The following is a 22,142-nucleotide window of genomic DNA, read 5'->3' as shown; positions in this document are numbered from 1 at the left end:
GAAGATCAGTTAATCTTGGTCCGCGAAAGAGAAGGTAAGCACTTTGACGGTAAAAATCAGATTTTTCTATTATTCATCCTAAAAGTTAAAAAATTAATGAAAATGATTCACATTGTCAAGTTTATTCTATGCTTCGTCATGCCTTAAGCTTCCCGAAAAGACTATCTGTATTTTTGTTGGTCGAATCGAAGTTATTATTTTTTTAAGACATCCTTATTCTAAAGACGATAATGAGCATCTCCTGGGTTTTATGAAATTTACGTATGCTATGGATACAAAAAAACTTTATATTATAAAAAATAAACCAAATTATAAACACTGTTGATGGTAACGCTTTTCCAAACCCAGCTGGTGAACTGAGTTGCTTCAACGTTCATCCAACGTTATATGGGTGTTGTTAACATTAGATAAACGTTGAAACAGCGTTGTGAATCAGCTAGGAAAAAAGTTAGGAAAAAAGTTACTTTCTGCAAGTGGTCAAAAACGTTAAAAATCGACCTATCAAATTAAACATAAGCATAATTACGTGATGGGTCATTATTTTTGTTTCAATCATCAAAAATGATAATTAGCTGTCTAAATGACCTTTTGTTGTATAAAGGAAGGTTGGATTACATTGAAAGGAAGAAAATTAGTCGAAAAATGCCAAAAAATCTTGTAAAATTCATAAAAATATGTCAAATATGGGTTTCGAGATACATCCAGCCTTGCATAGACTTTATCCAGTCTACAACCAAAGATTTCAGAAAAATTTCGGTAACAGTAAATTAAAATGATTTTGATGAAGATTTTAAACAGTTTCGACCCATCAGTTTGAAAATTTATGTGTTTAGTTACTGAAAAATGCTCCTAATCATGTTAAGCCTATTGTGATTGCCAGTTTTAAAATAAAAATTTGATAGGTTGATTTTTAACGTTTTCGGGCACTTTCTGAAAATAACTTTTTTATTCAATTGAGCATAACTTTTGATTTAATGAACCGAATTCAATAAATGACCTATCAAAATTTAAGTTTATCTTTCTTCTTTCCAATGGAATAGGCATGGTTCTTTTAACATTTTTAGATTTCGAGAAAATCAATTTCAAAGAGAGAAACTTTTTTGTGGCGCAACCGGTATATTCTCACTCATCAGGAAAATTAATTACCTTGGAAAAGGTGCCCAGAAGTACCGTGGTTTTGAAGTAACTCAATAAATGGATAGTCTTGTCCAATATTTTCTTGTTATAAATCGATTTACAGTACATCACATAACAGGTAACGTAAACGTATTTCAATTTCAATTTTATTCAGCAGGACATAATTGGCATACTGTATGATTTCATTTCATTGAGCGCTCCTCAAGTTTATGTATTATTGCTTTCAATTTCACTCACCAGGACATATTGGCATACTGTATCATTTCATTTTATTGGATACTTATGGTACTTTTTGAGTTTATGTATTATTGCTTTCAATTTCATTCACCAGGACATAATTGGCATACTGTATCGTTTCATTTCATTGAAAACTTTTTGAGTTTATGTATTATTGCTTTCAATTTCATTCATCAGGATATATTAACACATTTCATTGAAAACTTTTTAAGTTTATGTATTATTGCTTAGCTCTGTTAAAGGGTAACCTTTTTCAGTAAAATGTCATAGCTTCATTATTTAAGTGTGCAAGTATCGCGTGCGTCTTTGGAATATCATTTACAAATACACTTTGATCACCAGAGTTTACCATCACAATGTAACTGGACATGCCTTGTCAACTCATTATTGACCAATGACAGAGCAGCTTAAATACTTTTGGTAACAAGTTGAGCCATAACTTCAATTACTTTAAAGTGCAAAATTTAAGTTACCAAAGCGTTCAATATCACCTTTTGCGACCTTTGGTTTTCGATCTAGCTCCTCCTTTGGAAGGAGATGGTGTGCCTTGTTCTGTGAATAGATGACCGCCTTGGATCTCCTGTTGAATTTAAAATTAAGTAATTGAATCAGAAAAATGATAATTAAACACTGTGAATTTTATGAAGAAAATGCTCCATTAAAAACTGTTAGCTTTTCACCGACCTTGAGTTATGAGGATCATTGGGCCATTCCATTTTATAACCATACAGGGAGTAGGCTCATTTTTCCAACTATTCTTAAACTTCCAGGGGTAAACGACGGATATTAATTCGTCCACCCTCACTCTAAAACACGAAAATAATTTTTTCCAGGGTCTTTTTTGCAAATTTTGCCATTTTTCACGGGTATCCATACATTTCCAAGAAATTTGTTTTGACTTGAAAAAGTTCGTCCACCCCCTTTTATGCAAACATTTTGGAACAGCCAATGAAGCTTTCTCATTTTTATCATTTAATGGAGTATACAGGATTTTGACTGTCCGAGTTTACCAGAATGCAAATAATCAAAACCAAATAGCTTATCATTATATTTATTCAATGATAGTAAAAGTTACATATAATGTTACCTCCTTGACTGATCCAGCGGAACTGTTGATAGCAGACTGGAAATCCAGGTGTTTCATGAGATCAGTGATCTCACTTTGTAGTTCAATAAGTTGTCTATTTTTCTCCTCTTCCAAGTTCACCAGCCTCTTCTCCAGATCTGACACTTTCTTATACCAATCACCCTGCGCGAGTAAGAAAAAGAGTGAAGATCTGAAATTAGTTCACTCTACTAAATGCACCAAAAAAAGTATACAGGTTTGTTGAGATAATGTGAGCTTCAGGATTTAAATTTTTTGTTCATTCTTTTTTTATCGTGTAAATACCTCGACAAACCTGTACTTTATTTTTGGTGCACCCGGTAGATTTTCCCCTTTAAAAAAGGTCCATTTCGATTCATTCCTTTTGTCGCCCTTTGTGGAGGGTTGTAACTTTTAATCAAAAATATTTTTAGAAAAGTATTAATTTAACTTAATTCTAAAAATCTTCACTTTTTCATCTTCATTTTAAAGAGTATTCTTCAAAGCTTACATCAATGCATTAAATTATCTTTTGAATGAGTATATATTACTTCTTTTCTCTCGAAAAAAAAAGTCCCTAAAATATAGGGTCCTTAAATATAGGGCATCGTACTGCCGTACTGTTAAACTAATTTGTTACCTGATTTACTCTCAAGAACTCATTCATTTGTTTTTCATCTTTTAGTTCTTTACCAAGTTTGGTGGCTTTTCCTACAACATTTTCGTATTTCTTCTCTAAATTCTTCTTCTCCTTTTCGACAGATTGCAGCTTTGTTTCAGTCTTCTCGTTGCGTATCCTTGAGGTGTGAACGTTTTCTTCTAGTCTAGTTATCTAGAGCGAGAAACGTTAAGAAAATGTAAGATTATTGTTTTTACTTCCCAAAATAAAAAGGATAATTATATTTTTGAAAATCCTTCAGAATTCTTCATCATAATAGGTCAATTTCAATATTATCGATTCACCCGGTGCATAAGCATTTATGCGAAAAACACGTGACAGAAGAAAGCTTTTTAGTTCAAAGAACCTAACTTTTTCGGCTACTTTTGAAGATACACGCACGGAAAAGAAAGTTAGACTTTGTGAAAGTTTGTGTGAAGTATTATTTGCGATAAACTTCTTTACCCTTTCAAAAGCCTCTTTTTCAAGGAAACCAATTTTCTGCTCAAAGAATTGACGTTGCGATTCCAGTTGGTTGGTCAAAAGGTAGGTGTACTAAAAAAAGAAAGACAAAGACAGGTTGTTTGTTATTCTTTTCTTGACACTAAACACGTTGATGTTTTAGATTTGTGTAGACTTAATTTGAATTGTTTATTTCGTTTATAAGAATAAAATGACAAATCAACCATTCCTTACACTAAACGCTGCAGAAAAGGGATTGGTTTCGAGTTTACAAGGGCTGAATGGCAATATCTGTAGTCCTTTTAATGACATGCAGATACTTGCATACAAGATACAGATACTAGTAGCTCTGGTAAAATAGGTCAAAATCTCCTAGTAGTGTTAGGGTTGAATATGGTGTATGGCACTGTTTATGCATTTCCATCTTTCTGGACGAAACATTTTGTATGCTATCATGGTTCACAATGACTGGTTGGTTTTGCCGTTAATGTAATAATTTCTTTAAAAAAGTTGCTCAAAAATAAAATAGAGGCAGTGTAAAAAAAAACGATCTAGTGCATAGCTTTCAGTGAGAGCAAGCATGTGAATTTACCTCCAAAGTCAACGAATCCACCTTTTCATTGTGTAAAAAGAGGCAGTGTGCTTTTTCCTGGGAGAACAACGAATTTACCTCCAAGTCAGAATCATTGTCAACACAATACAAGAAAGTCAATATATATATATTCTAGAAGTATAAAACCCTCAACCACCCAAAACGGAAACAACAAAGACAAAAACCCACAAAACAAAAAGACAACACAAACACAACAAAAACCCAGAACGAACACCCACAGAAAATCAATCAGGTTGGAGTAGAAAAGGAAAATATGACGACATAGAAATCCGTCAATGTAAAACTAGTGATCTAAAATGACTTTAAGGAAGAAAGTAACTCAATATGAGTTAAGATGGAAAGAAGTAACTCAATATGAGTCAAAAAATATTTCAAGAAAACACATTATCTGTTCCTCAGTTTTCGAATTACAAAAAGAGTGTTAACCTAAACACCACAAAGACTTCGAGTTTGCCATGAAGAAAATGACGACAAAATTGTCCATGAGAAAAACAATGCAACGAAAACAAGCCATTTGTTGTCAACTTTACCTGCTGAAGTCTAACCCTGTCTCCTTGCGTTTTATGGGTGAATAGGTCAGGTGCTTCTTAATAATTAGGGGTCTTTTTTAGGCCCGGCGAACGGCGAATTTCGCCGGTCTAAGGCACGAAAAGAAATAACAATTCGCGGTTCGAAAGGTTCGATTCGCCACCAAGTGCATATTTACGCTAATCAATACACTGCCCTTGCTAAGAATTCGCTGGCCTAGAATCTAGAATTCGCCGGTAGAGTCTAGAATCGCCAGGTTAATTTTCATTCGAGTCAAACACAAGGATTATAAATTTGACTAATATCGAAGGTCAAATACCCGTCTAAAGATTTAACTAACGAAGTATACTTTTCTAAAGTATAAAGCGATCAATAATTATTTCAACATGAACTTGAAATAAAGCATACCTCAGTTCCTTCACTGTTTACAGCCACAAGTTTGCCATCACCCTTGCTTTGTAATAATCGATGAACATAGTTATCTAACATTAAAGAAGGTCAGAAAGAATAAGAAAAACTGCCAACACTCACAAGTGTAGGTTTATTATGCCATTAAGAAATCGAAAGACGCTTGATCCGAGTGAATATGCACAAGGAATAAAATACCAAAAAACTAACTCTAATCTCAATGTAAGAGTGTCCAAGATAGAGAACTTTTCCCTAGCGACGTAGATAGGTAAGATTTTGATTTTGAATATTGAATGTTAAAGAATTTGTTAAGAACGTGAGATTGACGTTGAAACAACGTTGTGTGTATACCTCCTGCATAATCCCAAACACGTTGATTTCCAAGATGCATGCTGAATGTATGTGCCGTCTGTTTGTAATGCCTGGGAAAAACGACAAAATAAAATAGGTATTTGATAAAATGACATCGTCAATAACTGTAGTATAAAGACTAACCGTTAGACACACGATCTTAAATTCTTAGATTATTATTTGTTTGGTATTATGGTTTATTATGGTTTGTTTGGTATTCTTATTGTATTTAGACCAACCAACCTAATGTTGCAGCTCTTAAGAATCTTTCAGAACGTCAGTGTTGGCAAAGGGAACAAAATATATGAGCTCTATCCTAATGGAGAGTAAAACACAAGGTTCAGATTGCGACTAAAAACTAATTTTGCAAGAATTATTTTTACACTGCGAAATAAGATCCATTTTCGGAAGAGCCCCCGTCTTCAAGTTATTTTTACACGGCTAACGAGTAAAGGCCGAGGTAAACGATTCCAACATTTCATCCAACATAGCAATTGAAATGTTGGACGAATGTTGGATGAATTTTGGAAAGGTGTTGGGAAAAAATTTTCTTCTGGGCCAGATTATTCTCAAAAACAAAAGTAAAGACGAAAAACAAAATTTTGTTCATTCTTGACGTTTCGATATTTCTTGTATCATGATCACAAGCAAAAAGTTAGCTTACAATCAGGCTAACGAGTATCAAAGCAGAGTTAAAATGAATAAAAAAAGTCTTACTGAAAAGCATGTTGTTCTTGGTATCGACCACACCCAACATATCCACAAATCAAACATATCCAAAGGCTCTACAAGAAGCAAGAAATTGTTTTTAAATCTTAGTGGTTTGCACATCTCTGTCATAAACTACAAAATTTTGTCTGGGCTTTTTAAGCTAAACTTCAAAATCATTTCGAAAGTAGAAGGATTAGGGACGCGACCTTTGGTTTACTATACTTCTAATCCTTAACCATCTCTTAAGGCTGCTTAATGCACTTACCCCCTAACCCTCGAAGACCAAAAACTGCATTAAAGGAAGAGTTAGATTAAAGTTAACCAGGGCCGAAAGACGTCAAAGTATATTATTGGGATAACCTGGAACTCAGACCCCTCCCTCGTCTGATATCAGGCTGAGAGGTGAATATCCTCGAGTTTAACCAAATACACCTTTTCGACCGTAGCCTCCAATTGCCGCGCCGGCATTTTTTACCACCCTAAAACCGTCCCAGTCTTTTTTTTGCACCTATAGACAATAGAAAAAGGTGTCAAAAAAGGATTGGATCGAGTTTATGGGGGGATATGCCCGCGCGGCAATTGGCAGCTACGGTTGAAAAGGTGTATAAATTTGGCTAAGCGAGAAATGTGTAAAAAGTGGAACAGAAAACAGTTTACCAACCTCTTTGGCATCACATTCAAAACACGTTTGATCGACCTCTTCTTCAGGTGTCTGTCGGTACCGACAAACTGGACAACTGGAAAGAAACAAAGACAAGTTAAAGATGTTTGAACTAACATAACATAACACATTAGTCCATTCGACCATTGCTTCTCTAAATTCTTAGTTTTTATTATGGTTTGGCGCTTCCAATCTTGTTATAAAGATATAAAGGAATAACGTGTTTAGAAAGAAACATGGGTTTACCAGTCGTCTTGCCATTTAGATAGACATTCGTTGTGAAACGAATGATTGCACAAAACAGTCAATATGCCGGCCACAGATTCGTCCTATGAATAAAATGAGTGAAGAAGGTAATACAATGATTGTAAGAAACTAAAATAGTTACTATCATTGGGAATCGAATGTAGGGAAAATCGATTTGGTCTAGAAAAAAATGACGACCTCGGGCATTACAAACGTGAGTTCAAGCATGTTTCTCGAAAGTCATTTAGAATATCGTGGTTCAAAGCTCATCTCTAGAAACTGAAACTCTAGAAAAGCTTGCAAATGTCTCTACGGCAATGAGAAAACATTATTAGCAAGAATTTTTTAACTTTCACATAAACCCTTTTCTTTTGTAGATTCGGACCGACCTCAAAACAGATACAAAATGGTTTCGCTGTACCATTATACCATTACTATTCGGACCAACCTCAAAACAGATACAAAATGGTTTCGCTGTACCATTATACCATTACTATTCGGACCGACCCCAAAACAGATACAAAATGGTTTCGCTGTACCATTATACCATTACTATAAGTGCTTTTTCTAAGCTGACACTATATATAGGTTAAAAGTCAAGGGGTCGATAGTTTTTACTGTTAACTACTAAATTAGTCTGACAAATGTTAGACATATCAAAGGCTCTTCTTACCATTCGTTCTAAACAAACTGGACAATTTGGAAGTTCCGTAAGACCGGTAACTGGCATATAACCACCCTGAAATTAATGATAATAAGAAGTCATTTTGGAATTTCATTTCAAAAGATCAACTGTAGGTTTGTGGTGATAAGCTGGATACGACCGAGGTCGGAGGCGACCCGAAACTTGATCTTTCTCTTTACTTGCTGAGCATTAAACAGATAGTTACAAAGTATTAAAGTATTTGGTATGACCCGGCTGAGGATTGAACCCATAACCATACGCAACGTAGCCGGATGCTCTACTTTTGCACAACGGTCGCTTTTCAATCGACATCATTATCCCCGATAAATTAGAATAAAGTATCAAATTTCACTAAATTTTAGTAAAATGTAAATTCTATAAGTACCTCTGATGTAGGAATCGTCTCAACTTTCGACACGTATACAAGATGTGCAACCTAAAAAAAAGTGATAAACATATACATTTGTATGATTTAATTTGAGTCAAAGAATTGTGGAACTAAAACAGCCTCGGCGAAAATTTTCATATATCTGAAAATAATATTAGAATCTTATTATAATCAAAACTCGTGAAATGAGATTTTGAAGACAGAATCAGCGAATTAATAAAAGAAGCTTTGTTTCTATCAAACCTCGTTTTCAAGCAGATTGTATGGTTTTCCTTCGAACTCTTGATAAAAACTATCTGTGCTCAACTGAAAATAGAGACGAGGAAAATTTCTTTTAAAAGAACGAGATATTTCGTGGAAATATTAGTCGCAATATTTGTTTGTTATCGATAAATAAAGGTTTTGTGGAAATGAAAAAACTTACGAGCATTCATAAAACAAACATTCGAACAGGGAAGTGGAAAGTGAATATACTAGTTAAAAAAACGCTCTAGAAAATAAGCAGCTTTACTTTTAGTTTATATCATAATCGATATTAATTCACTACCGTTTCAATGACTTTTATGACATTTTTTGTCACAATTTCAAAATTGTGAGATTTTCTAAAGTGCAGTCTGAACCACGAAATATTTGACATGATTTTCGAATGTCAATTTTATAGACATGTTTCTGATCTACTGTAGAAGTCAAGTGTCATCTAAGACATTCTAGAGTCATCTTGAAATTCATCTTCCCATTCTCAACCCCAAAATCCCTCAAAATATGCTTCATAAAAAGCTAAGTGTGGGTCGCTTGAAGACTTCGAAATACTTTTTACCTGATCTCGGAACTTGATGAGAATCATATACTGATTTGGTCGTGCATCTCTCAAAATCTTCATGTATTGAATGGTCTCCCTATAAAACACCGAAATTATATATGCGTGTTTATCCACGACGGAGATGGAAACGACGAGACGGTTCTAATTTTAAGAGCAGAAACTTTCGCGGGCAGAAACTTTCGCGAGGTTGCCATATCGCAAAATTTTGCGAATTTAACTTTTGGAACGATTTCAGCAGATATTATAACTTTCGCGAATTTTAGACGGTTATTTCATTTTGCAGGCAAAAAAGCGATAAAAATTCACAAAAACTGAAAACTGAGTATAAAATAGCAAAAAAAGTGTACTTTTCGCGGAAAAAACTTTCGCGAATTTCTCGTGTAATTTCTTACTTGGCAGAAACTTTTGCGAAAAAGGGCAAGAATCGTATCGCGAAAGTTTCTGCCCGCGAAAGCTTCTGCCCTTAGAGAACAACCCGTAGTAATCGCTCCAGCCATTTTACCGTCCTCAAAAGTGAAAATACATAAATGCGCATTTTTCAACAGAAGGGTAAAGTTTTTTCGTAATAGATCATCTGACGCTAGTATACAAGGTGGGAGGATTGATCTCTGGCCGAGTCATACCAAAGAACGCTAATAAAATGGTATCTATTTTTCAAAAATAATTTAATTTTCGCAGGATTTATTTACGCTAATCGGCTCCTTTTTCAACTAATTTCTTTCATTTTCTTTTAGAGGTTTTAAATTCCTTGGTTTATTCTTATAGTAGGGGGCCAAGCCTTGAAGTTCAAAAACATACCGACGTCAGTACGATCAGGACAAGATTTGACGTCAAATCACAGTAGCGCTGACAGTTAGTTGGTCTTAAAGCGGCTGTATTCCTTTGTGTGTTTTAGTCAGAGAGTTGTCGTAATACAATTTTTTGCTCAGAATTTCATGCTCTTTCAGATGGTACCAATCATTTTCGTTTATTTTGACTTTTAAAAATCAGCTATTTCTCTACCCCTTATTTCCCTTGCAGTTTTGCCTATGACGTCACTATTTTTGTCATAAAAAGTTTTCCCGGGCCTAATCCGCGTCCTCCCTCTCAAAAATATCTTGCAATATGCTGTTCTTTGGAATAGACTAAAAATGGCTAGGTCGTAGAAAATATGTCACAGAACCCCAGGCTTTGCCCCCTACTATTAGGGGACTTATGATATTTATCTGCTTAATGTCTGGAAATTTCATCAAGGGTAAGCGGAAGAAAAACTTCCTTGAAGAAAACTATCGAAAAAGGATCTTATGGGTCTATAGTTTTTGGTATTCAGAAAATCAAAAACATTGCTAAACGTAATAATGCAAACTAGCCGGTACCCGGCGTCGCAAGCCGGTTAAGCTGTAGCTGAACGCACTAAATATCCTTTGGATGTTGAAGCTGGCTTAAAAGCACGATCAATAAAAAATCTCTTCAGAGTTTGATTTACATTTGAAATGTGATGTTTTGTTTTGAAAAGAATTCGAATGCCATTAACAAATAGGATTGTTAATTACATTCGAAAAGATATAAAAGAAAAGAGAAAAAAAGAGCAGGCAAGTCAGGGAAGAAATTAAAATTGTTAAATGTAGATGGACCTTAAATTTCAAAACAAAGGCTGAATAAAGTCTAAACCAGGCTCTATCCGATCTATCAATCAAAAAGAAAACGAAAGTGACACACAGAAAACAGACATACAGACTACAGCTATTAATATATAGAAGGTCTTATTGGTCCAGTAAGCTTTAAAACGTTCGCATTGACTATTCTGTGACTATACCTCGTCAAAGTTTTGAATCGTTATGAATCTAGAAATCGAAAATTCCTTTTGGAATTTTCATCGAGAGTTCGACTTTTAGAGGCTTCGGTGGCCTGAGTTTTGTTTCAAATGCCTTTTCAATTTCATACCAATCGACACAGTTATTTTACGTGGATTTTAAGAATGCAATAAGAAAGCTTCTGTATCTAAAAGACTCTTTGAAGTATACATGTATTTTAAGACCTCTACTACGAGTATACTCTAGTAAGATAGTAGCAGCAAAGGTGTTAAAGTAAATAAAAAAGAATTACCCTGCTGGTGCGACGAAGTCCTGAAGATCACGACACGTGTATTTGGCAGGTACAGCAATGATGCAAATCAACTCACTGCGCGGAAAATCCGGATCCAATGGCGTCAAATATCTGTCAACAAAAAAATTGTCGTATACGTTTTTCTTAGAACGTCTCAATTTGAGTAGAGCTAAATTTTTTGTTATTCTAAAATGTTCTTATTAGCAGGGGTTTAGCTTTGTTTTTGATAGGCTGGCGAACCAAAAAATAACCCCGGTGAATTCTAGATTTTAGGCCAATTTTTAGACCGGCGAATTGTATTTTTCTCGTGCTTCGCCGTCCAGGCCTAAATAAGACTTCTGTAAAGTCGGTGTTTTTTACACTTTTGGCAAAAACGTGAAGTTTTTTTAAACAGGTTTAAAAACAAAATACAAAATGCACCTTTTCTTAATATGATATCAGGGGATCGGCAACGGATTGAAGATTCCATTCCATTTTTCCCGAGCCTTCTAGAGAAACTAAACCAGTACTTATAACCTCTTAAAGTTAGGAGCACGTTAGGATTAAACGATTCCATAATGAAAATGGATTATAGATTCCATGAGCAATAACTTTTGATCTGGTGGGGGTTTAGAACTGAAATTTGGCAGGATGGAGCATTTATGTATTTTCTATTCGTAAATAAAAAATCTTCCAGCTGGGAGCAGTTTGGGATCACTTATTTCTAATTTTTCTTTGAGTTCTTTTTAAACTAAGGATTGTAGTATGTTTATTTGATATTAAGTAGTTCAAATTTAACTATTTGGAAGGTTTAGGCTCTTAAGAACACGAAAATAAGATTTTCCACTAGAATAGAGCATCTAAGGATTATCAAATCCTTCATTTAAAGTAACATACTTTGCCTTATCCGAAATAAGCGTCTTAGTCTGGAATGAAATATCCTAAAAAGCTCTAAACTGATTTTTTACGTTATGCATGATACGTCGTTACGTTAATGACCTAAAATAAGCTCAGATAGAGCCCCGTAGGATTAATAATTCCATTTTGCGACAAGTAAGGGTCGGGTTAGGGTTGGGGTAGGTTCACCACTTTAAAATATAATTTTTAATCCCAAAACGCTCGTGAAACCGCACTTTTTGGTATCTAAGAATGTTTTAAAGTTAAGTGGAAGTGACTTTTGATTAATTTTAGATTGTGATCAGTCCATTTTAACGATGAAATGCATCTTTTATAATTGTTCAAGTTCAGAGATGTTTTTCGGGTGGAATTTAGGATCCAAAAGTGCTCTTCGTCATTGTTTCATAAAATATAGAGATCATAATGTAACAAGTTCAGACCATCAGAATCAATCCAAGAGCCACTTAACTCTCATAATTCCAAAATTCTTAAAATCTAATATTTCGGAATATTGGATCCCATAGTGTGCACCCCCCAGAATAGTGTGTGTGTGGGGGGGGGGGTTGCTGATTTGGGTCGAAAATTTTCAGGTGTGATTTTGGAATTCGGTTTTCTAGGTTTTAGGTGGGAGAAACAAGTTAAGGTGGGAGTTAATTTCTTTAGGTGGGACTTTGGGTGTTTTGGAAAAAGTTAAAGTAAAATTTCTTATTTTCAGATTTTATGATATCTTTTTTTTATATATTTCATAAATAATTTTTTACCATGTTAAACTTTTCTTTTTATTATTACAGGTCATTTGATGTTTGAATAAATATCTTTAAGAATGATTTTTTTTTACTTTTGCTTACCTTATTACACTTATATAACTCGTCAGGTAAAAGTACGCGGGTAAAATGAGTGCGAGAATTTATTAACGCGAAAGGCACGGTTTTTAATTTTTTTTGTTTTTAGCTGGGATCTGGGATTCTGGGCTGAAGGTGGGAATTTTAGGATTAGGTAGGACCTGAATTTTCAGGTGGGACCTGGAACCCCCTTGCACACTATATCCTTCTTCGCTCCTGGGACCAAAACCAAAAGTTCTAAGCTCGCGTGTTACACCTTTTTGGAAGATTTCATCCCAAAATGCTCGTTCAAATTCATTTTAATTTTTATTCAAGAAAAACCGTTTTTTAGAAAATTTAATGTCACGTTTTTCCCAAAAGTGTAAAAAACACCGACATAAGCATCCTTTTAACAATTGATTTATTCTACAGAATCACTTTGGTTTTTAAATTATTGGCAATTATTGAACAAAATCTGCTCTAATTTAAAGTTGGGAAGTAAAGGAATTACCGCAAATACCAAAGTTTCTTTGAAATCTAAAGTTTGGCTAATCTGTTCAGTTCTCAGGCCGGACATTGTTCTCATTTATCCCAAAAAATCATAAGATAAAATTATCCGAAAAATATCTCTTACTTGTCTTTATAGAGATGCAATATTCCCTGGGTTCGTTCAACAGATGGATTCCCGGAGAAATATTTGATACCGGTCAGTTCTTTTCCTTCACTGAGTGAATCACTTCGCCTCTCTGCTCCCTCCATACCACCTGCTATATATATAAAATTAAAGACAAAATCCAAGCTAAAACTATTATGAGATTTTCTTTAGATTGTAATAGGAAGCTTTGCAGCAATTGTGGTTGCTATCATACTTTTAACTAGGAAATATTAATTATAGGGTTTATAAATTAAAGACAAAATCCTTTGTGAAACACCATTGAAAAATTGGTCGAATCAACCAAACCAAATTAATTGTAATAGATTTCCACATTTTTTTCTCCGTACGCCCATCAAACATTAACCTATAAGCTCTATGACAGGGATGAACTCGCTTTAAGTTAACCAGGGTTGTAAAAATTAAAATTTCTGAAGCAATTGTAAACAAGTGACGCAGATTGACAGTTTCAGAAGTTTCTGCAGCCTGAGTTTTGCTTCAAATGTTTGATAATTTTAAGTATTATAAATCCCAAAACTATAATGTGTTTGTTAAACAACCATAAATCCTAAAACTATGTTTTCTATCTATCTATAGTTAGACCTTTTTTTATAAAATTTAGAATTTAAAGAAGACAATTTTACCTTCTTGCTTAGGGTAATAAGTTTCCACAACAATATTTTGATATTTTCTCTCTCCTTGGTGTAATTCAGGTATTTCTTTGAAGACTTCGGGAATATCCACTTGTTCAGATAACAAACGTAATCCAGAGTTATTCAGTTCTGTTTCAGTACACAGCTCAGTATGACGTTCAAAATATTGTTCTGAAAATAAATAGTGAAAGTTAATGAAACTTTTTCAGAGAGAAACATCATTGTAGCGATCCAATTCTTTCTGTGAGTGCTTCAAATAAAACGATTGAATTTTATTAGGGAATCGTGAAATTTTCAATAGCATTTCCATGTTATCTACACGTTAGTAAGTTTGCGACCACAGCCGAGGGCGACCCGAAGGTTCCCTTCTTTAGCTGTCCACCCGACGTATAGGGAAGAGTGCCACTCCTTTCGCTGAATTTCTCCACTTCCCTTTGATCCCATCTCTTTATTTTTTGAGCATCAAGCAGAAAGACATCAAATATCATTTCAAGAACCTTGCACACCGTAGCTGGATGATCTACCCCTCATGCTACACCCTTATATACCATTAGTAAAAGTGTCAGAAATGTACCCAGAAAGAAAATATTATCCTCAAAAACTTTTGTTTTGAAGAATTGAAAAAAAAAATTGATTAAGAATAATACTCTGTAACAACGAGAACTATATTTTTCTGGTATTATATACCTGCGGAGTAATAGAAGTCTTGTATATTTTGGTCAGCATATTGAATTTCTAATCGAAGCACTACCAGGGAGATCATCACAATGTAATAACCACAACTTCACCAGTCATATCACAAAAATGTTCCGTCATCTTTTGCCAACTTATTTCATTTTGTATGTATTCTATTTTTTTGCTTTTATCTAAAAAGATGAGTCAAATATGGTTTAGATTTCAGCAAGTGGATAAGAAGTTTTAAAGCAAAGTCATAGGCGAAATGGAATCTTTTTTCATCAAATTTTCATCAAATCCTCGGAGACAGAAAATCTTCCAAACAGATAGAAACAAATATTGGGTCCCACTTTCGAAGGATCAAATATAATTTTGAGGCAGAGTTCAGATCCCTCTGGAGAAAATGGATACAATTGACGATTATCAGAGTATTACACTGTACAGTATGTGGCCCCCAGAACGGCGATCAAATTTGAAATTTCTCTCAGATCTAGAGGAAAAGAAATTTTACAAAAATTTTTGCTGCATGAAAACCTTTAACCTCTCTACTTTATTTCCTGGAAGTTCTTTTTCAAAATTTTCAATTTCAACAATATTTTTCAATCGCTTAAAGATAGGTAGCTTTTTTCTAACTGCCCCCAAAACGGAGGTTTGAAATAATAATAATAAAATAATAAATAGCGATTTCTCGAGATATCTTTAAGATATGAATACAAAATTTTGACCATAGTTTTGAAATACAGTATGATTTAGAGGGTTTTGGGCAAAAATTTATTTGATAAAATTTTTACATTATACCCCTGGTTGTCAAAATGCAGGTTTGGGGCCCCCAAAACGGAGGTGTAGCTAAAATCAAATTATTAAGCCCAGTGGTAATAGGGGGAAAAACTATGAACATATTTGTGTTTTCCCTTAAATCTACGACCCGATGGATGTAAAATTTATGATTTTTATGAAATATTTCAAGATTTTCGATATTGCAAAGTCCAAACTGAAAATTTAGAAATTTTCAAAATGACAATTTTGATTTAACAACGTCTTAATCAAGTTTTTGAAAACAAATCTCTTTTGAAAATAGTTCCATTCATGTATGGAATAAGCTGTGAAAATTTTAGAAAAAAAGCTTAACTGAAACTGAAAATATTAAGCTTTAAAGATATTTTTCTCCTATATTTTGCAAAAAAATGACAGAATTTGCCGTTTTTGCTGATTCAGCGAAAAACTTTATATATAATGTTAATTTTTTGTTATAAACTATTAACTCAAGGTGATAGGAATAGAATTCCAAGATTTTTTGCTTTTTCTCATATTTAGAATTTTCTGTTTTGTCAATGCTGATTCTAGGGCTCCGAAATACTGGTTGACCTTTAAGATACTATATCTTTTACCTAGCCTCTAAAGTCACAGATGTATTTGCATTTTCTGAACGGCATTAGGTGTAGAAAGTTCCCTATACCCCGTTTTCATAACTTATTTTCAATATCCAAGGAGCTAGAGTGAGTTATATGCAATTTTTATCTAATTTTGGTGTTAAAGTATTTCCTTTAGACGCAAATATGTTATTGTGAATCCGTCTCAAACCAGCAAAAACATGCCTATTTTTTCAAAATCAATTTCATCATTCTTTCAAAATAAACAAAAATCGTTTAATTCTGATAAATCTACAAGTCAGAATCTTCATTTTAATGAAAACCTCCGTTTTGGGGGCCATATACAGTATGCTAAAATTTTATATATTGGTGGCGAGAATACTAAAAAAAGTATAAAATATTTGCCAAAATGCTAAAAAATATCTTCCGACTTCAAAACCCAATTAATTTTCGAAGGAAAACCTCAAAATTAATCATTAATCAAAATACCAAGAAAAACAGAAAACAGAAAATAATAAATATTCTTTTACATTCAACGTTTTTAAAAGACTTTAAATAATAATCTACCATAAACAAGACTAAAGAGCTTTATCAGGCCATTGATATCGCCATTCGTCAGCATTTAAATGGTATTTTGTTAAATCCCAACCGTTTGCGGATAAACCTTTCACAAGTTTGACATTCAAATCTTCAACGTAGGGTTTTAATCTTTGAAATGTTGAGTGTGGGTTTCCTTTATCTGCAATTGAAAATCAGCATATCAACAATACCATTTCATAATACGCAATTCCTTGATCTTAAAGATAGTATTTTGGGGTAAAAGTAAGTGCGAAAAAAGCGACGCACCTCCGTGCTCTACTAACAGAAGAGCGCATCACGGGTAATCAGGGTTTTGATCATGAAGAAATATAAAATTTTCTCATTTCCTGGTCCTTTAATACACCTAATTAGCTCTTGCGTCAAAAGCTGTAAGAAAGGGGATCAAGGATTGAAAAAAATATCATCAAAATGACTGTAACACATTGCTAAACATATGTAGTTATCATTCAGCCCTGACAAACTCGAGTACAAGCTCCTTAGGAACTCTTAGAGGCCGAACTTGCAAAAATGAAAATCCTTACCTATACAGCTCCTGATACTATTTAGATATTGGGAATTCTAAAAGAAAATGGTTTAATTATTACAGCTGCAATTACCGAAAAAAGGTAATTTTAAGCTAAAACCAGGCTATTTAGAGCAGTTCGTTCAGCTTGTGTTAGCTGAAAATATTTTCCAAAATTAATAAGCGGACTTTTTTCCTTAGAATGATCATTAGGAGTGTGACAGATGCTCGAAAACCAATCTCTTGAAAGCTTAAATGCCAAGCTTTTATTTGTACTTTGTATATGCTATGAGCCGTCACCTGTCAGATAAACGTACGAAATACAGTATGAATTACAATTTGAGAAGTATGATTTCTTACAATATCACTACTACGTAAAGCAATATCCAACAGGATTGCCATTATGCTACTTTGCAAGATAATACTATCGTCAACTCCATGGCGCAATGCAACATAGACTTTCCCTAAGATACAAAAGAATTATATTCGAATTCCCTGAAGGGAACACAATCTAAAAGTGTGCCAAAGTTCCAAATAGGGCATTTGCAAGAAAAAGAGATGATTTCTCTTCAACAGCGAAAGGCAATAGAAAGGTACAGTGGTCCAGGATCTAATAAACTTTAGAAACTTAAATGTAGGGAGAGTAAGTCATACCACCTATGCAGTGAGTGTGTTAATTAAAATAGAATATGTGCCTATAAGATGCTTATGATATTATTAGGCTACTTTGTTTTCATATTTGAAGTACACAAATTATAGTATTTTGGCAATGTGTTAAGCTTACCTTGGTCAAATGAAACAATGTATTGATTTCTTTCATTCTTCAAAATTTCTTCTAAATCACTATTGTGGATCTTATACCTGAATTGTAGGATTGGAGGAATATCGTAAAGAAGGATAGCATAAAAATAATCAATACTATGCGGGTAGAACGAAAAAGTGGATCAATGGATTATTCTATAGAAAATCATACTTGACTTTGTTGATTAGAGAAAGTAAAAAAGGGATTCTTGTTACAACCTTGATGCTTGTAATACTACACAGTAGCTCCTGAATTAAGATAGACCTAAGGCTTACAGCTCAACAGCTTACAGCTCTGTTATAAACAAAACTACTTTACTAACGTCCTAATTATACTTCCCAACTTCGAACCAATACAAATGTCTTTGAAATTACAGTGCCCTGAGAAACAAAAGGAATGTAAGAAAATTAGTTTTTCACATTTTTTAAAGATTAAGGAGTCAAATTTAAAAAGTAATACCTAAATTTTGAATTAAGACTATGCATATCTAATTCCTAAATTTCATTGGCCCAAGCTGTTTAGGGCTTGAATTAACGGGTCATTCGGTAAGATCATTAAAGAGATATCCCAAAGCAAAAGGCTTTTTTGATAAGTATACAGGCTCAAAAGGTATAGTATAAGCGGAGTACAATGCGTGATAGCAAATCATATTCAATCAGGCCTGAAAAAGTCCATTATTCCTTTACTCTATAGGAAATACACTACTGGGTAATGTGGTCAATTTATTTCAAGAAAACTAAACAAAGAAATTTTTAAAACAGAAAACCCGTTGTGGTAAATAAAAGTTGTAGCAAAAGTAAGTTTGGTCATTGGTCATTTTGAAACCGTTTTATGAGATTACAGAACACCAAGCAAGCAAGTGAAAAAGAGCATACTTCTTAGCACTGGTTCTAGTTTGTTGACCTGTTTTGGCGATAAGAAAGCTTCATGCTCAATGAAATGCTGCATGACAATGTACAGTCTATTCATATTCAGCGTTTCCATGACAACACAACTGACAGCACGATAATTAGCAAACAGGTGAAAGAAAGTGAAGAGAATAAATAAGAACCAGACTAATCTATAAATGAAAAGCAAAAATAATCATTAGATTATGATCAATTCCCAAGTGGAGTATTCTAACAACAAGAAGTTGGTCAATGCAAAACTATCAACAATACAAACTTAGAAATTCTATCTGGAAAATGTTTTTTTATGTAATGATAGAATTATTTGTACAAAACTTAATTGGAAGTTCAAAAAACTCTTTTTTGTATAAAACAACTTATAATACACCTCTCTGTGGCCATAATCTCAATTTTACATTCAAAAACAACCCCAGATAAAATGAAAGTTGAAAAAAATGAGATACTTTACATTGGACGATCGGCGACAATTGGTGTTAGGATGAAACTTGCTATCAAAGCCATCAAGTTGACCAGTGTTTCCTGAAAGCATTATAAAATTCTTTACTATTTGCTTGCTGCACTAGACATGAAAGATAAATTGCTGAGCTAGAACTACCCTTTGATTGAGAGGTAATACTGTACCAACTGAACAGCCACCTAGCCGGCAATAGCGAGGTTAAGCAACGGTTTATTTTCACCGTAAAGTGTGATACGGTAGGCCTGTACATAAATTACCAAAGCAAACCATGCAAGTGAAATCTTATGTACAAAAGCCTACGATATCGCATTAAACGGTCTAAATAAACACTTGCTTCTTAACCTCGTTAATATCATTGTTCATTGTAATAATAGCTCCAGTAACAAAAGAAAGAGCCTGTTTCATCTCCTGAGAAATTTCAGAAAAAATCAGGGATTCCATTCTCATAAAATACCTGACTACCATCCTTGGCAGAGACATCAGCCATATTATTTCTTCTCGCTTGATGAAGTGTTAAAGCTGCTCTTGTCGCCCCTCCAGCCACACCTACGATTGACTGTGAAAAGAGATTATTTTATTAAAGTGAGATAATGTTTACCAACATCAAGGTTGGCTAGCTTGGCTGATCAAAACCATTAGCTTGGGCTAAGAAATTTTGTAGTAAACATTACTTAAGTGTGGACTCTTTTTCAATACATGTGGAAACAACTCTCAAGGGGATTAATCTAATTATTCTGATGCTTTCCAAATGGTGGTTGTAAAGAGATCACACTTAGAGTAGTAGAAGTAACTATAGCATAATGATAATAAAAGAGTTGGTTTCTATTGGTTTCTCATTTTTACAGAAAGCCAAAAGAAACTCTTTGAATAAATCAAATGGGTTTGCTAATTTATCTTTATCATTCATGTTCAGCATGAAGCTGTTGAATTTTTACCCTAGTGATACTTGATAAGCATGCAATAAAAATGAAGTAACTCTTGAAGATGGGTGCCAGAAGATCAAGGAATATAGCTGTATCATTCAGAACATCAGCACATAACCTAAAACAATAAAACAGTACATAACCTCTCAACAATCCAAAGGGCTTATGATGCATTCAGCTTATCTACTCCTCGGCGAGTGCGACGCCGGGTGACGGCTAGTCAAGTGTACTAAAATAGTATTTCAAAAAGCTATCCAAAAAATAAACATTTAGCAAACCCAGGGTTCTCTTTTTTTGGAAATCTAGCTCACAAATTGACAAGGAGGCAAGGGCAAGATCTTTTTATCGTCGTTAAGTTTTTAGATTGTTCAAAATCATACCTCCACCGTTTAGCATCACAATCTAGTTGAGTTCTAAAATAGAAAGAAAATGGAACCGACCCCTTATAACTCTTTTTACTTGTACATACAATAGGTTAAAAAGAATTTTATGAATACAAAAAAATTATCATTGATCCTTCTTTATGACTTCAAGATTTAATAATCAAACTAACATCTAATAAATTAAGAGCGACTTGTTAATTGCAAGAAAGTATTTTACTAAAGTAGTATTATATAGCGTTTTTAATCTAGAATGGCTCAGTTATTCTGATTTCTTATTGTTTTACCCTTTCAACCAAGCGAACATGATTCTGCCTATCATACCAGCTCCATCTTTCAGCATCCAGGTAATTGAGGCAGCCATCACAGTTGCTTTCTCATTTCCTACACCATAACCTTTGAGGATAGCTTGTGTTGCCAACATTCCAGTAATGGAGGAACAAAAAGCCTAAAAAAAGATAAAATAGCTTTCATGCTTGGGTGTATCTCGTGGAAGGATGTGTCAATGATTAAATAAAACATTGATACAACAGATAAGTTCATTTCTTCGAGTGATATACACATCAAATGATACACAATGATTTTTTGGTTTTTCATTTCATTTCATTTCATTGCATTTGAAACAAACGATCACTTACAACTCGTAAAAGTAGTTTGAAATGTTTACTATCGCTTATCAAAAGAATGAAAATAAATAAACAAACTGTAAAGTGTTTATCACTATATGATAACAAGAATATCAAACCTGTACTGTGTCCCATAATTGGTATTCTAAATAATCCTCACTAACACTTGTTGGGTAGCCTTGAGGTAGAAATCCACTCTATAGATAAGTAGAAAAATAAAATGAATCAATACGAACACGTGACAAAAAATTTTGAAGCTTAAAATAATGTTTCCAAAAGGGCTAATAAACAAATGTCTAATAGAGATTTTGGCTTGAGATAATATGAGAAGTCAGCTCAAGAATCAGAGCTCTTAGAATCAGAATCGTAACTTTTCAAACTTATGAATCTTTATAATAATTTCACATATAATAATCACCTTGAAAGTCTCCTTTATTTTGTTCGCAAATCCCTTGTGTTTTTCCTTTTGATTATAATGTTGAATATGATTGGTTTCTTCATCTTTCAAGTCATAATAGTACCTTTGACTAGCACCATAGGTTTCAAATAAATCATTTTTCTCAGTAACCATTTCTTAAAACTTCATGTACTTTTTTATAACATCTACAAAGAAAATAAACAAAAGTTAGAAAGAGTATGCCAATTTGATAATGCTCAGAAACTTGTTAGTGAAAAACAAAGAAATTTTTTGAATAGGCCTACTGTGATAAAACTTTTATTGAAATTGAGATTGGGCTCTTCTAGAAAAAATTTTTACATGGGGGGTGGAGGATATATATTGTCCGGGGAGTAGCAAAAAATCATCAAAATTTGCCTTGTTCCG

General features: G+C 33.8%; 2 protein-coding genes across 2 annotated transcripts; both read right to left on the bottom strand.

The window, feature by feature from the left end:
• Window positions 1-1,429: 1,429 nt before the first annotated feature.
• LOC136805990 (BRCA1-associated protein-like) lies at window positions 1,430-14,942 on the bottom strand. Its single transcript, XM_067062573.1, has 18 exons — window positions 14,764-14,942; window positions 14,068-14,247; window positions 13,406-13,538; window positions 11,075-11,185; window positions 8,987-9,065; window positions 8,413-8,475; window positions 8,167-8,217; window positions 7,770-7,835; window positions 7,097-7,179; window positions 6,851-6,926; window positions 6,196-6,263; window positions 5,479-5,549; window positions 5,128-5,201; window positions 4,171-4,227; window positions 3,582-3,671; window positions 3,099-3,290; window positions 2,462-2,623; window positions 1,430-1,954 (listed from the first exon to the last, which is right to left on the bottom strand). Exons 1-18 carry the CDS (start codon window positions 14,837-14,839, stop codon window positions 1,862-1,864), a joined length of 1,725 nt encoding a protein of 574 aa, XP_066918674.1. The 5' UTR covers window positions 14,840-14,942; the 3' UTR covers window positions 1,430-1,861.
• A 1,691-nt stretch (window positions 14,943-16,633) lies between these two features.
• LOC136805867 (RUS family member 1-like) lies at window positions 16,634-21,924 on the bottom strand. Its single transcript, XM_067062435.1, has 13 exons — window positions 21,738-21,924; window positions 21,439-21,516; window positions 20,981-21,141; window positions 20,694-20,726; window positions 20,326-20,431; window positions 19,845-19,946; window positions 19,382-19,452; window positions 18,901-19,085; window positions 18,348-18,405; window positions 18,008-18,084; window positions 17,584-17,687; window positions 17,243-17,279; window positions 16,634-16,860 (listed from the first exon to the last, which is right to left on the bottom strand). The coding sequence occupies exons 1-13, from the start codon at window positions 21,888-21,890 to the stop codon at window positions 16,700-16,702; spliced, it is 1,326 nt and encodes a 441-aa protein (XP_066918536.1). The 5' UTR covers window positions 21,891-21,924; the 3' UTR covers window positions 16,634-16,699.
• Between the last annotated feature and the right edge of the window lie 218 nt (window positions 21,925-22,142).

This window comes from Clytia hemisphaerica, unplaced genomic scaffold (genome assembly GCF_902728285.1).
Source record: "Clytia hemisphaerica strain Z4C2 unplaced genomic scaffold, Clytia hemisphaerica genome assembly, whole genome shotgun sequence".
NCBI lineage: Eukaryota > Metazoa > Cnidaria > Hydrozoa > Leptothecata > Clytiidae > Clytia > Clytia hemisphaerica.
Note: the sequence above shows the minus strand (reverse complement) of the source record. Positions and strands in the feature narration are given on the sequence as shown.